The sequence below is a fragment of the Anopheles coluzzii genome, chromosome 3 (assembly GCF_943734685.1).
Source record: "Anopheles coluzzii chromosome 3, AcolN3, whole genome shotgun sequence".
Classification (NCBI taxonomy): Eukaryota; Metazoa; Arthropoda; class Insecta; order Diptera; family Culicidae; genus Anopheles; species Anopheles coluzzii.
Window position 1 is genome coordinate 59,737,861 of NC_064671.1, and position 16,077 is coordinate 59,753,937.

The following is a 16,077-nucleotide window of genomic DNA, read 5'->3' on the forward strand; positions in this document are numbered from 1 at the left end:
TAGCGCTTGGAGCGCTTAGCGCTTGCACGTGAACGTGAAGCAAATGAATGCTCAAAGGAGAAACAACGCTCTTTGCTGGAACATTGGCCCCCGGACCGTGTATGGATTTTGCGGCGGAGGATTTTTGAATGAATGTGCTCTAGTACCAAGCGCCATGTAATTATGGATAATCGGCTACAATATTGCAGCGCTGCGGCATTATTGTACAGATTGTCGCTCTCTTACTGGTTTCATTTGAAGTGGTTTATTTTATGGAAATGATCTTCGTTGACTATGTGTATTGAATTGTAGCTTCTCATATCTTGCATTGATTTGTTAATGTTTAAAAAAATACAGAGAATTTTTGTTTGTAATTGTAGAATCAATAAGTAAAACGAAGAAATAATTCTAAATAGCATAGTTTCAATGATAATTAAGTAATTATTCAAACGCAGTTTGTTTTTTCAAATAAATGAATCTCTAAAGCAGTTTACATAATTGGTTTATATAAATTTATATCGCAAAATAACTATAACTTAAGTACTCTAGTGAATAAAACCAAATTCACTGGAAACTCACTGACACCAAATGTAAATGAAAAAACATATTTTCCGTTTGTTCTAAAATTATGTCAACGTTCTGAAATTGTAGATAATTTCCGTCGATTTTTTCCATTGCCACAGCTGCCCTTTCGCCATTTCATCCATATGTCACATTCCATCTCTTCCGATGGCTTGGTTTCCGGCCACCACCATCATTAATCAAGTTTTGCGGCATGCAAATGACGGTACAATTTGTACAAACAAATGTTTGTCCACTCAATCTTCCTCCAGCCCCATAGCCCTTTCATGCGTTTAAATGTCTCCAAAGTAAGCGAATTTTGTACGAGATAAAGCGAGAAAAACATAAAGTGTGTATGTGTGTGCGGTCGTATGAGTCTGAAAGGGCGAGAGAGGACAGCGAGAGTTGACAGATAAGTTGGCAGGACATTAGGGCAAACACGGCAGGGGTCATCTCCATCGCGACGCTGGCGCACAGCAACGATTAATGGGATGCTGAATGGTGATTAATTGATTATTTATAACTTTATTCTATCGTTTCGATGGTTCGAAGCTCAGCTGGTCAGGGTACGCGGAGAGGTTACCGCCCTGTTCATAACATTACGTGCAACACCACCAACGTACGCGTGTCGCTTGGGGTTTGTGTGAGGTTTACATTTGCGCACCTCCGCACCGGGAACGAATGCGCGAAACTTACGCGCAGATAAGATTTATGGATTTTCTCGTGTCTTAACCGTTTACCTCAAGCTGTACAGCGGCTTATTCGAGCCAATCTTTCGTCGGATAAAATCGAGTGCCCGTCAGCACAATGAGTAATTTAGAGCAGTGTATGTGCGAAATTTTAGCGCGTGATTTATTATCCACTAACAGTGGGTACAACCTACGAGCGGCGACACGTGGATCCTACAAAGGTTGAAGTTAACAGCAACGTAATCGAGGAAGGACGTTGCTACTGAACTGTGTGGTCCCGCTCCTTTGAGTGTAGCCCGCGCGGTGACCCAGTAGATTGAATCTAACCTTGTGATTGTCAATCGATCACGTTTCGTTTAAAATGACGTTCGATCGTACCTGACGTGATTGCATTACTTCAAAAGGGACCACCCTTTTAACCTGTCACTCCAGTTGGACACACGCAGTTGTAGGTTTTGTATGAACGAAGCTACTGTCGCTACAGAGGCTGTTAGAAGTTTGTTCGGTACCGTTTACCATATACCTGAATGTCACCGTTGAATTCAAGCTACCACAAATCGTATCTTGCTGTGATGTACCTATCAAAGGAAACGTAAATCAAATATGAAATGCAGAAAGTTGAACTCCATTGACATTTGCCTTCCCATCTTCATCGCCTTTCTTCACCGAACCTTTCAATCTTTGGTTCGTGTTTATGTGCAGGCTTGTATGACATAATTGGACTTTTGGAATAGCTTTCAGTTCGATAAGTTAGCATTTTGTTGACACACAGAAGACGGTGTAAAGTAATTTCATATCCAAGGCACTTTTGTCTTGATTTCATTTTTAGTTGTTTGTTTTGCTAATGTTTGACTCATAATTTAGAACTTTGCAAGAAAAACTTACTCTAGAATCCCTAAGTAAGGCATTTCTATTATAAAGAACTTCTATGATTAACTGCTTAAATGTAGACAGTACTTATAGCCATCAAAAAGAACTCTAACCCCGGAACATGTTTGCTAGTATCTGTTCTGCTTAAATATTACAAAAATAGTATGTATATAAAATACGGCATAAAAAATGTTTCGTGATTCAATTGAAAAAAATAGCAAAGGTACACCATCAAAACTATTTATCCTATAAAAATTTTAGAAGGAAAAAAACACATTTCATTGCTTAAATCGTTATAATTAGCTTTCATAAACATTTCTTTTGTGTTCGTCATCGTGTTTTTTTTATGTACAATTTTGTTTCCTTTGTGTGTTCTGCTCAATCTCTCTCTCTCTCGTATTCCTTTGCTTGAAATCATTTGGCACACCGTACTATTATCGTTTTATTTTCTTTCTTTCTCTCCTATTTGCAGCAGTGCACATGCAAATTGCTCGATCTCGACTTCGATCTAGATTTCCTCTGAATTGTATGCAAAGCAGTGTGCAATTGCTGGGCCCCGTTGTCAATCTACCGTTGTCGAATGCAATGGCAATGGCTATGAAATAACCGAACCTCTTCCTCAACATTGCAAATCCCCACACGATTGGCTCCCACACTCCACACTCCGTTCGCGGGAGTACACGTACACGCTCTTGCAAAACTCTCTAGAATTCTCATTTCTTTGACGGTGCTTGGCAAAAATTCGGCTCGGAACGCAACGTGCCTTCTGGCGGATCTGTATCGGTACACGTTCTGCGGATCACACCATCCAGCGATAGGACCTTAGCATCACAAACTACCGTGACATGATTTTACGAACACACGCACACCTTAATCGTTTTCACTTATTCTCCCAAAGTCGGATGGATGGATGCCAACGAGGAGAATATCGATTTAGATTCCGTCAAAAGTTAACTTTTAGAAGAGAAGTGAGTCCTCTCAAATTAAAAGAGCAAACTAGATGCGTACATGCTTTGGGTTGCTACTCAAGTGAAAGTTAATAAGATCAATAATTTGTCAAGCCTGTAGAAAAGAAACAAGAACGAGAGTTTTGATTTGTAGGGTGTGTGCGGAGTGGAGTGTGGCAAGCGTTATAACAACTGCATGAATTGATAGTTTGTTAAGTTTCTTCTACGCATCATGCGTGTTATAATAAGGTAAAGTGTTGTTTTTATTTGCTTTCTGTCCCCGTGGCTTGTTTCTGTTAGTGTCATCGAGTGTTGTTTATAATTTCATTATTTAAAACTAATACATATCTATCATTCGTTTCTCTTTTTATTAAAATAAAATTTACCCAACATTTTTGCATTTGAAACCATTTTTTAACAATGCGATTAAAGACCTACACATTCACCTTCATTGTCCATAAACGTCAATTTAATGTGGCTGTACCATCGTCAAATTAGGGCATAAAATGTCAAGCTCCGGACTCACTGATGCACTTGTTTGCAACTGCAAACTTTGAACGCACTTGCTGACCAAGTCATGCCAACGCCATTAGCAAAAAAAACGCCCTTGGCCTCTCTCAATAGTGATGGTAGGAAGGGTTTGAAACAACAACAAAAATCATGTGCTGCTGCTGTCAATAGTGAATCCCACGCAGACATCGTTTTGCATTGCAATCCATCATTTTTAAAGTTTCATTGCTTCACTCTATGTTTCCAGTGTTTCATTCTTCCTGTACCGTATTTTTCATTTGATGTTTCCCTTTCGTCCTCGTATCGTAAAAATAAGGGACGAAAAAATGGATATCTTTCGCACTGGATGGATGGGCACATCATGACTGGGTTTGTCGACCCAAGACAGGGTATGGGTAAAATTGTGTATTCATGTCGCCGTTGTCGCTTCATTAGGCTTATCGAAGTGTCCAGCGACAGGATCGAGTACACGTGCCCACCGACTGGATGGAAGCGCGGCGCATGAGTGTAAGATTATGTTCAGGATTGTTGTGATGCGTACACGAAGATGACGGTAGATCATTATCATAAGACTTTGAGTAACCAAACCGATATTAATTATGCTGTTATGCGCGCGCTGCCTATCAGCCTTGCAGTTTTGCTGTGAGCCTGGCCGAGTTCCATAGAAGGACGAAATATGTCCGGCCAGTACGCGGGTATTGTTGGTAACGAGTTGTTAAATACCACGCGCACAAGTATGACCCAAAGTGGAAATCAAGGTTTCCGGGAGCCGGCCGTCAGCTTCAGTTATGTTTCATGCTATGTTTTGTATGAAGTTCGTTTTATTGCTTCCATCGGGCCAAGTAAAGGTTAGGATGAGGGGGTTTTAATTGCTCACGAGAATGTTTTGGTCGTGAACTCAAATTGTTCTCTTTGCTCTAGGGAACTGTATTTAGCATCAATGGAAAATATTCGAGCAATGTAGCGATTGAATTTTAGCTTTCAATACAAATTCTCCTTATTTAAAATAAGCAGTTGAAAACTCGTCAAATTCAGATAGAAATTGATTACTTCAGAACGATGCATTGTTAAATATGCGATAATTTAAATTTAAAGTAATTGTCTATTTTTTGTTTTAAAAGTAAGTGATTTATTTTAGTTTTAATTTATTATTATTTTTTTTTTTTCAAAATCAAAACCAAAAAAAGGTAAAAAGTCAATAATAATTTATACTATAAACAATCAAATCAATCAATAACCAATTCACTACAATAAACATCGTTTTAAAATCATTCGCTTTTGTTTTAAAGCATATTACATGTTATTCAAATTATTGATTGCTCTTTTGCTAGAACTTAAACCTAATTCTCTCACTTACATTGCGACATCAACCAATACCTTTGAACGCTGAAGTGTCGTGATACATTATCAATAATTTAGAGCATGTCAGCTGTCACTTGAATTACCAATATGGCTAGAACGAACGTAAGCATGTTTATCCCAGATTTTTATCATCAAGCAAAAAGAACTTTTAAACATAATCGCTTTTAAAACTTGTACCAATCACATCACTTGCCCTTCTTTTTTGTGAGTTGCATTGCTTAAATCAAAACTAACAAAAGTGCCAGAGATGTTTTTCTTCCATTGTAGATATCAAAGTATTTCTTGTTGTGTCCGCTACTTTTTCCCTTGTTCTTCTACATATATGATATCAGGGCTCTCGTAAACTCACAGAAACCAACAAAAAAACTTTGCGCAAATGGCTTCAGTACCTCAACATGCACACCAACTTCAGCGAGTTAACGGAGGAAAGCAAATATTTAAAAAAAAAACAAAAAACAAAGATATTCTACTTATTTATATGTTTATTTGTGCTGCACGTTTTTCTGCACCTATCACGAGTTCTCGCTCAGGTAACGCTTAGGTGACGAATCTTTAACCCATTAGTGCCCACGGTATGATATATCATTTCAAAACCTCCTTTTTCGAATTTATAAGTTTGTTTTCATCAATTTCAAAATTTAAACTTATTTTTCAGTAATTCATGGATAATTGCAGAGAAATAGGCCGGTCTCGTAGTACAGTCGTCAACTCGTACGACTTAACAACATGCCCATCATGGGTTCAAGCCCCAAATAGACCGTGCCGCCATACGTAGTATTGACTATCCTGCTATGGGGGGAAATCAATTAGTCACTGAAAGCCAAACCCACAAGAGGTAAAGGCAGGCCTTGACCGACAACGGTTGTTGAGCCAAAGAAGAAGAAGAAGAATTGAAGAGAAATTATAACTTTTATATCGAAAAAAAAATCAATGCATTTTTATACCTATTGTGTTGTTGTATTTGTTTGTGCTGTATTCAAAAATACGAACTCAAAAATATTAACACATTATTATGTAAACTCTATTTAATTCTATGTCAATTTTATGATGCTAGATTTTCATCCTGTATTTATCCAATATATGAAAATCTATAGTGTTGGGAACCTCAATTTCTTAATAATAATTTTCTATAAAAATATAAGCTCAACATCCACTCAACATCCCCTCTTTGTACGTCATCTAGGTAAATTCGCGATCGCGTCAAAGATTCATACGTTTTAGTTTTGATATTCTCGGACACTAATGGGTTAAGAATCGAACTGGTAGAAAGGATCGTAATTTATAGGGGAGCCCAGCAAGGAGAGACGACTAAAGACTGAAATGAGCCAGCTACAGCATGATCAAGGTAGGGCCAAAAAAGCGTTCTTCAAACATTCTTTGGATCTTCGCTTCCAATCACCATCGGAGACTGTATGGCTGCGGAACATTCGCTGTGTTGCGGAACACTCGCAGTGGACATCTTTCGTTGGGTGAAGGGGAAAATTTGACGGTTGGCTCATGGCCGGAAGACGTGATACGGTGGCAATACCATCGTCTCATACTCACATGCCGCGAGGCTGCGTGTTCGGTTGGTTTTTCCCGGTTGGATGATGTCTGTAATGTACACCTTCGCCGAGCCAGGATACATTCCGGAGACGTACGGCAAACATTCCACAGACGAAATGCATAGAACCTTTGGCTGTGAACACTGGAAACTGGGGACATGAATTTGAAAATTGAGGCCTTTAACATATTTTGTCCAATGAATTTAATTGGTACAATTGAACTGCAATCATTAATATATTTTTATTAGTTTTTGCGTTGTTTAATTCAATCTCTTTATTTTTTTAGCTGTCCGGCAATTTTTACATTTCATTTTCATATTTTCTATATTAGTTTAATTTTATAATACAAAAGGACTGCGTTAGTTTATTTTTGTATTATTTTAATTATATTGCTTTCTAAACAAATAGAATTACAAAAAAGCATTGAAAAAAATAATACCGTCGTTGACTTCAACCTTCCTTTATTCATCTTCGCACCATTTCCCACTTTGTGGTGTAGAAAGTGCTTTAATGTGATACAATTGCTACCAACATCTGCGTATAGAGTTAAAGTGGGTGTAATTCTCGCTGAAACACCTTAGCTACGATCAGGGTACTTCAAACTAAGCAAAAAACTCATGAAACTAAAACCTCACTGTATCCAGGCGAAATTGCTGGTTACTTCGATAGCTTTGCTCCTTCGTGTCAATCCTGTGCTGTGCAATCGCTTTGCGGCGAGTGATAGTCGTCCTCGGGCACGGCCAAACCCTTGATGGATTGATGTTGATTTAAAATGCAGAAATGCAGTCTAAAATTGAAGTACATTGCGGCGAGAACACGTACCCGATGTCAGCAGGCAGCGCACCACAATCATTGCGAACTGATCCGTGTGCTGTTGAGTGATTTGTGTGATGGACATTTTGTGACGTTCTTGGTCGTTGTCAGTTTTTGCGCCCTGCGTGTGCTACAAGCGACTGGTGAAAAGGACGGTTCGCTTTTCTAAGATTTTTCGTTTCGCAACGAAAGAGAACGAGAAAGAGAGTGGCATTCGGGATTGGTGTAAATCATTGCAATGCTTCCACCTTCGATCGGCCGATCTCAAAATGGCAACGCACACCGGCTACGGTTTTGATAATTACATCATTTTGCATAATACGCGTACGACAAGCAGGAGTAGCTCAGCGTTTTGTTATTTACCTCTTTTTTTTACTTTTCCTCCCTCTACCATGAAAAAGGCGTAATTATCATCTCCAGCACGCACGCGGAATGTTCGTACGCAATTGCAAAATATCAATTTTCAGCCCGACGTTGACTGCATGCTGTTCATTTGAGGTTGTTTTTTTTTTTTGCTGCTATTGTCGCCCGCCCCTTTTGGGAGCTTGCTGGTTCTCGAACGGGGCGGACAATCACGTAGCGTAGCCGGCCATTTTGAATAAATTTCCCATCACGTCCAATCGTCAGGCAGCGGCTGAGTACTTGAGCATTGCGTGAGCTTTTTACATAAAGAAACTTCAACATGAAGCAATTCCTTCAGGAAATACTAGCCTGCGCGGCGTAATTATTTGCTCTTTCTGTCCATAAGTTTTAAACCTTCCATCAGCCGGTCGGAGATCGGGTTTCAGCGGGTTCGTTACTTATTGGCTGTAGAGAAAAAATATGATGCAATGAGGTTAGGTCTCTCTCCCCCCGAACAGAGTCGTAGTTTTGCATTAAAATGCAATAACAATTTAAAGTTTTTATTGTATTGTTTTGTATTTCATTTGAGCTTAGCAGTAATAATAGACAAGAAATCCTTCCAAATTTTGTCGCGTTAGCAAGTGTTTATACCTTGAGGTGATTAGTTGAGAAGATATTATATTATCAGCCACTTTCCAAACTCGATCGAAACGATTGTCAAATATGACATAAAATGATGATTTCCTTGGATGTATTTAGAACATTTGGCCATATTGTACACATTACTGAGTGTGAGGCTCACGAAAAAAATTAAAGTAACCGTTGTGTCTTGTAGGCAACTGCAACTTTCGTTTCTCTTTGTTTGAGAAAGTGGCTGCAAATGTTGTTTACTTTGGATTTGATCCATAATTCATCTGTTGCGGTAGGGGTTTCTGTCACCATGGTACGTCCACCATCTTGACGTATCTTCTAAATAATGTGGAATCAATATTTCCCTATGGTTTTGTACATCAATTAAAACCATTTGTTTCACCCATGATTATTATATGATTGATGCATCAAAACCTATTTGACAACTTAAGACATTGTCGGAAGGAATGATTTAACTCTTATTAAACCAACCAGCAGGAATCAAGCACTATTTTTTATTTTTTTTATTTTTGCAGGATCTGTATTAGAAGGTTTTTTAATCCGATTTCTAAAATTACCAACATGATATTCCACATACGAGAAAATATTCAACAGCTGTCGCATTTTTCGGCGCAAAAATCATTTTAACAAAAATTAATGCCCCCGTTGTTTTCATTTTGTAGCATAAAATCCATGCAACTTTTTTTAGTTGTTTAATTACAAATTACACAACTTTAAGCAGCAACTTTGCGTGGGTAACTAAAAGCATTTGATTATTCCTGTTCATGTGCACGTAGCATCATCACTATGTTGTACATTGCAGAGTATTGCGGATTTGGTGATTCACACTAGGGTAAATGTACCAATAGTGGTGCAATTTGTAGGAGTACGGATGTGCTTTAATAGGTTTAAAGTGTCAAGAAGGTAAATTTATGAATATGTTAACACATTGCATTTGGAATATGTTTTTTACAACCATTTTTACCGGCAAACACAACTAATTTACGAAAAAATACATATTTTTATGACTGCCTCGTTGTATAGGTACTATGGTTCCTATAGTCGTCGTATTGTGTTCCTATAGTGATGGTAAACCTATTTTATTTTGGAACTTAGCATTGAAACTGTTTTGATATGAATAGCAACGATTACTGCCATAATATTAATTTCTTCCGTAATTTGATCGGAAAATATGCATAAATTTGATTTATGAAAATATTGACTAAAGCACTGAATAACGACTGTAGTCTACCCACAGCAGGAAAGGTGTGCTTGATTCGAAGTCGATTTTTCACTCAAGTAGATATGCGAATTTGGGTCTTTTTTTGGTTAATTACTTACAGGAAACTCATTTCTGTTACTTATTTTTGTGTTACTTACTTATAACAATGACCACTATTGGAACATACATGTAAAAAACACTGGATAAAAATGCGACAATATGGTCAAAAGGCAATGCATTTGAGTAAATCAATAACATTTCATAAACGTTATGATAACAAAAATAATATCGTTGTTATGTGGTCATTTACAGCGTTAACAAAAATATGAGTTTCGCTATGAAATGCTAAGGAATTTGGGAATATGTTGACACATTTAACAACATAATGATTTTTTTTTCTGTAGCTATTTAACGGAATGGACCCATCAAACCCTTTGTAAAAGACCAGAGAACATTTAACACTAACACAAATAACTTAATTACTGTTAAATTATCGTATAGAGAGCATTTTAGTGCAATACCACAAACATTGGTAATACCACCACTATAGGTACGTTTACCCTATACGAACCTACGGTAAGACAATTGCCCTATGCTTACCGTTGAACTTCAAAATCGAGCCGTTCTAGAAATCCCCACATTGGACTCAATTAAATAAATATCAGACAACAACAAAATCCATTAACAATACATACGGATTATTTAGAATTGTATTCTATACTGACAGAAGAATCTATGCCGTATACTTTTCAACCAAACAATTCTATTCATACAAAGTTTATGTTATTGTTTATGTTTTATGTTATTCATCATAATTATTATTCATCAGTAGCAGTATTATTCATCAGTATCCATTTTTGTGCCACGTTGTTATTAAATCAATCTAAACAAAATATTGCCTCCGTTGCTTCACTTTTGCAACATGCACAGCAGGTGGTATAACTCTATACTGATCACTCTGCATGAGTACAAAAAAAATAAATTCCCGAATGAATGATCGCTTCAGACTAAATGTGCCATTGAATGTTAAGAAAATAAACACCAACTGGTAAAAACACTCACAACTCCCTGGGGTAAGAATACATGCCAGAAGAACATTAACAATTGTCAAAAGTTTTGCCAAGAAAATCAAACTTGTTCAGCTCTGCTGTAATCTGTACATCGCCTTGCATGTAACAAAAACCAACAGACAGCAACAGGTACATCCTCGCACTCGCATATCACACGCTGAGCTGAATTGCAATTCGTACTGCGCTCGGTAAGGATGTGTTTTTGCGGTGCAAATGTGTGGACCACCCAAACCGTCATCATGGGAGATTTTTTGGTAAAAGCGTCCCTTCCTTGCCATATATGGGCACAGAATAAACAGCCGGGAAAAACGCATTCACATAGAGAAATGGGACGGCAGACCCGGGGTGTAATTGAGACATCCGATGGAATGCGTTTTCAACGGGTAACGAATTTAAGAGCTGGACCACCAGCACGAAAAACCGAGCAAAATGTCGTTTGACGCCATTCGATTACCCACCGGGAATCGAATATAAAATAATGGGGTCGTTTTCTGTGTGATTCGAGTCCACGGTGGTGTCGGTCAGCATATTGCGGAAGAGCAGCATCTTCGTGTCTGATAATTAAAAGATTAATTCCACCTCTGGACCGAGCGGCGAAGTAGATATTTTTCCACGATTTCAAGATCCGATAAGGTACAACGAGACGAGCAAGCTTTGGCGAGGAAAGGGGGGTGAATCGCTCGATCGATTATTCCATCGGGGAGCGGCGATGTGCTTGATAAGCTCGCTCGAACCTTGTAGACATGATGGAAAACGACATCGTCGCTTGCTTCGAAGGAGGCAAGAGAGCTATGGAGGAAGGGTGGAAATTGGTAAAAGAAGGAATGCAATCGAAGGTCTGCGGTGTACTTTTCCTAAATGGTGTGCTCTATGACAAACAACATTTTACTAGAATTAAATGTTTCCACCCGCCGTGTGTGCCGCCACGAAGCCCACATGAGCCTCCGAACGCATTCCAGCCCTTTTTGCTTATGGCAAAACCCCTGCCTGCACGACCTGCACCAGTTGCGGTAGATGCCGTAGATGGGCACAACTCGTCAAGTTTGAGCCCGGGTGTCCGCAGCCCCGGCCGGGTGTCCGCATGGAAGCGCGGTGCGCAATCTATGATCCAGTCCACCACGACAGACACGATGGCTCTCCCAAACGCATTGCGCCGTTGGTCCACGCAGTCTGGCCTGGCTCGGTACGTGCCCGGGAGGATGAGGCATCACTGTTTGTCTCAGCGGTGTCATTAATTTATGCTTTCAATCCGCCGGTGTCAGTTTTGGGACCGCCGGAGCATCGCAAACCAAGTACGCAATGCAATGTGTCGCCTATCGGATGCAGCAGGTGTGCGCACGTACACGTTCTTCCCGTTTGCAACAAAATGCAACACCCGCCCCTGGCGCGTCGAGAGATGATACCGTTGGGAATTGGTGTCGCTACCGGCCGTGGATCTTGCTGGACTCCGTTGCGAATTGGCAGGTCGGTACGGTGAGCTAGAATAGATGACACGACACACAGTCTGCCCTTGTGGTTGACGAACGTTCTCATTAGAGTGCTATGGTGTGTTTGTGTTTGCCCGCGAGACCTCGCGGTACCCGCCGAACGTGACTGTGTGTCCTTTTTCTAGATCAACACCTTCCATTTTTTTATTGGTTCTGTTAGAGATTGTATTTTTTTCTGATACAGCCATTTGGCAGGCACATAACCTTTGTCGGCTTGATAGATGAAAATCAAAGTGGGACAATGTCGTTGGAACAGTTTCCTCTCTACAATTATTGTGACCCTCAGCAAATGAAACTGATTGCATCGGTGAAGGTTTTCGTGTACGTGTACGTAAAGGTTTTGTTTTTTATTTATTCCCCGCTAGAATGTCTCTTTCCCCCAACTGAGCCTCTGATTCGTCAACGTTTGAGATTTTCGAATAGATGAAATTGTTCAGTTAATTTATTTTCTTTTATTCAACTTTATTGTTGTCACTTGGTATTGGATTTGCTGACATTTTTGTTCCATTGTACAACATTACATTGACATTACAGCATCCATTATATGGCATTCGTTGCATGAACTCATCCAAAAGCTAAGTTTTTTTGCATTTTCCAGATCAATAAATTAATACAAAAACTATAACTGCAATCATTGAATAAAGTATCAACAATTGTTTCATCATTTTCTCATCTTTTGGCGTCGTCTAGGAATCGGACATGTTTATGTCGATTGATTTGAATGAAGAGCTTCAGTTATTTGCCTTTTTCATAAAATTTGTAATAACTGAGCATTTAAGTTCGATACCAAATGTATTGCATTCTTGCAAACATTTTACTCGACTCAATATGCGCTCTTAAATCTCCCAAACACATATTATCTACCTTATTTAAACTTCAAGTGTGGCCACACTAACGCTAACAAAACGCATCATTCCTACAGGGCAGTAAAGGCGCTTGAAATCATCACAACAAACCCCCATCATCTTCGGTATGTGGAAAAATTTCTGAATTTGTAATTTGTCTCTACCACTAAAAATTATGGTATCGTCAAGTTTTTCCTGTACATCATGCCATTCCGCTGTTTCATCGCCGCAGCCGCCGCCGAAGCCACCGTTTACGTAGTGCAAAACACGCGATCCCGTAACATGAGGCAGGCGCTGATTGCACTCAAAGAAGCGAGAAGAAAAACAAGCAGGCTGCTGGGGTGGAGAAAGCGGTGCAATTGCACCGGCCGTTCTTTTGCTCTCCTTTGCTCTCCCGTTCTGCGGTATTCACATTTGACCCAAAAAGGTGCGCCGTTGTACTTGCATAAAAATAGAAAATATCTCGTTTGTCCGATCTGCCACCGGGTTCCAGGCTTGCTGCTGGCTGATGGTTGCTGATGCTCACCTAACTTGTCAGCGTGCGTCAGTTGGTCTGCGATGGATCCGATCGCACGCACAACAGCGGGAAGCCCGCTAAGAAATGTCTGCTCGCGGCTGTGTAGCATTAAACGACGACAATCTTTAGCTCACTAACTATGCTGCCATCTAGCTCCCCGACGCGCGCGTCATAATTTTGCGCTTCATTAATAAAATACACCACGGCCACTCATGTGATGTCTCCGTGCCATGTCCGCCCGAACGAAGGGAAAGCTTCATCATACCCCGGGAGACTGGACGGCTCCGGTTTGCGAAAAATGACATCCACCGGACAGAGCACGGCTTGGCCACGGGTTTCATTCCGGCAGGTGATATCTGCCGTCCAGCCAGGCGGAAAGTTAACCTGCAGAACGTAAGTGGGGGTTTTGGGGCCGAGCGCTTTGAGGACGGCCTTAAAAAGGCAACCAGCAGAAGCTATCGAACTTTCCCAATCGGGTAGAGACGGTTTTCCAAATTCGGGTGGAATATTTTATTAATGAAATGCCTTACCATACGCGGGTCGAAGGGAGCTACCGGTGCGACGGATGGGAACCGAGACGAAGGAAATGGTACTCTATGATGATGATGGCACATACCATCGGGTTCGTCACTTGCACAGCATTTAGCACGTAAATGATGAGTGTTTGCTAAATTTCTATGCTGTTAGTGTGCTGATAGCGCACGATTTGTGCATTGAATTTAGTTATACCAGACTAGTGTCGCATTATTATTTCTGCTTTTTTTTTGTTTTAATCCGTGTGATTTTTTAGTATATCGATCGATCTAATTGTGATATTGTTCATATATTGTAACGAATTTTTGTATAATATTGTATTCTAATTACATCGTTGAATCATGGTTTGAGCCGGTCCGTGCTACAGTCGTTAATTCGTAGGACATGCCCGTCATGGGTTCAAGTCCCGAATGGACCGTGCCCCTATACGTATGATTGACTGTCTGGGTATGGGTAATCAATAAGTCATTGAAAGCTAAGCTCTCACTAGTGGGTACTTGCAGGTAAATGTGTAAGGATTTCTTCTTGGTCGATAAATTTATAATTATTCTAATAATTAAAGCTTTTTCTTGTGTGTTTTTATCCATTATTTTATTATGTTATGTTTGTTTTGTTTTGTGGAAGTATAGATTTTTTGTTCTTTATCGTGTTTTGGAATTTACCATGCATTCCTATCATCAACATGCTCTAGACTTATGGTAGGTTTTTATGGTAAGGCTTTAGCTAGGTAAGATTTAAAAATTAGGCATGATATGTATTCAACCTTTGCATCATACATACTGTCAATTTAAAAAAAAATCGCGTTTTACATTATTTTGCTGGAACTCAATCATGAAATGCAATATTAAAAACCAATGTCCTTATATCATCTTAAGTGATTTATTCTCTAGAGACATTCATACATTCATACATTCATGGGTTGATCGATAACTACCTTAGATAGTATGGATGTATTACACATTTCAGTGCCCGATTGAGCCGAAACCAGCCCTAGGCCCTATAACACCAGCACTTCACAACGGCCGCCCATCAATAGCTTCATCTAACGTGCGCTGTATAATAGTGGCCATCCGCTCCGCTTCCCCCCAACATTCAAAGATGACTTCCATTTCACTGCGTAAACTCTCCCCCTTGTGCATTGCATTGCATTTGGTCAGAAACGATTTATCTCCATCTGCGCCCTACCTGTTAATCCGTTTTTTGCTACAGATTGTGTAATATCTGGCTGCTGCTGCTGAAGTGCTTTTACGGCATGCCGAAGGATGATAGTTTTAAATGTATGGTGTGTGTGTTTGTGTGTGTGTGTGTGTGTGTGTGTGTGTGTGTGTGTGTGTGTTTAATTTTTTTATATCATAGATCATGCTATGCACGCCTGCTTTTTTGTTGTTGCTGTTACCAACTTTGATACGCCATTTGTCGTATGTCACGCCATCGCAAGCCGTGTTTAAACAAATTGCCAATAAGTCAACTTGTCGTTACTGACACTGTTTTCTTTTTCCCCTACCGCTTCTCTTTTTCTTCCGCAGGATGATCGGTCGCCGATGTCGTCCGGCAGTGAATCGGACGATTATTCGCCCCCGGAATCGCCCCCTCCAGGACCTAGCGTTAATACTAGCAGTAATACCAACGTCAACAGTAGTAATAATCATCATTTGCAGCAGCAGCAACCGCAGCAAGGCAGCTCGAACGAAAGGCACACTACCAGAAGTGCTGATACACAGAGTGCAGGAAGTGGTGCAGCATCAAGCACTGCTGCCGGCACAGCAACAACAAGCGTGATGACCGCTTCAAGTGCTGCTGCTGCTGCTACCATTAACGCCATCCAGCAGCAAATTCAGCAACAGCAGCAAGCACTTCAGCAGCAAATTCAACACTGTCAGCAGCAGCTACAGCAGCAGAAACAGCAACCAAAGTCCGGCAAAGCGAAGGCATCCACGGTAAAGGTGAAACAGGAACCGGTGGCACCGTCGGCAGTACCACCATCGTCGACAATATCCACCGCCACACCGTCAACAATCGTTGCACCGGCACCGAACAGTGTGGCGCCTCAGATAACGAGCAGCATCATCTATCCGGCGTCGGCACTGAGCACCTTACCACAGGATGTGCTGTTAAACCTGCTACAATCGGGGCAAATACAGCTCCATAGCGAAGG

The 16,077-nt window shown here is 40.3% G+C and overlaps 1 protein-coding gene across 1 annotated transcript in view; it reads left to right on the forward strand.

The window, feature by feature from the left end:
- The window catches only part of LOC120959178 (serum response factor homolog), a 121,753-nt gene that overhangs the window by 103,497 nt on the left and 2,179 nt on the right, over nucleotides 1-16,077 (forward strand). Inside the window, exon 4 of the mRNA XM_040382382.2 lies at nucleotides 15,449-16,076. Within this exon, the coding sequence (XP_040238316.2) occupies nucleotides 15,449-16,076 (628 nt within the window). The remainder of the gene's footprint in view (nucleotides 1-15,448; nucleotide 16,077) is intronic.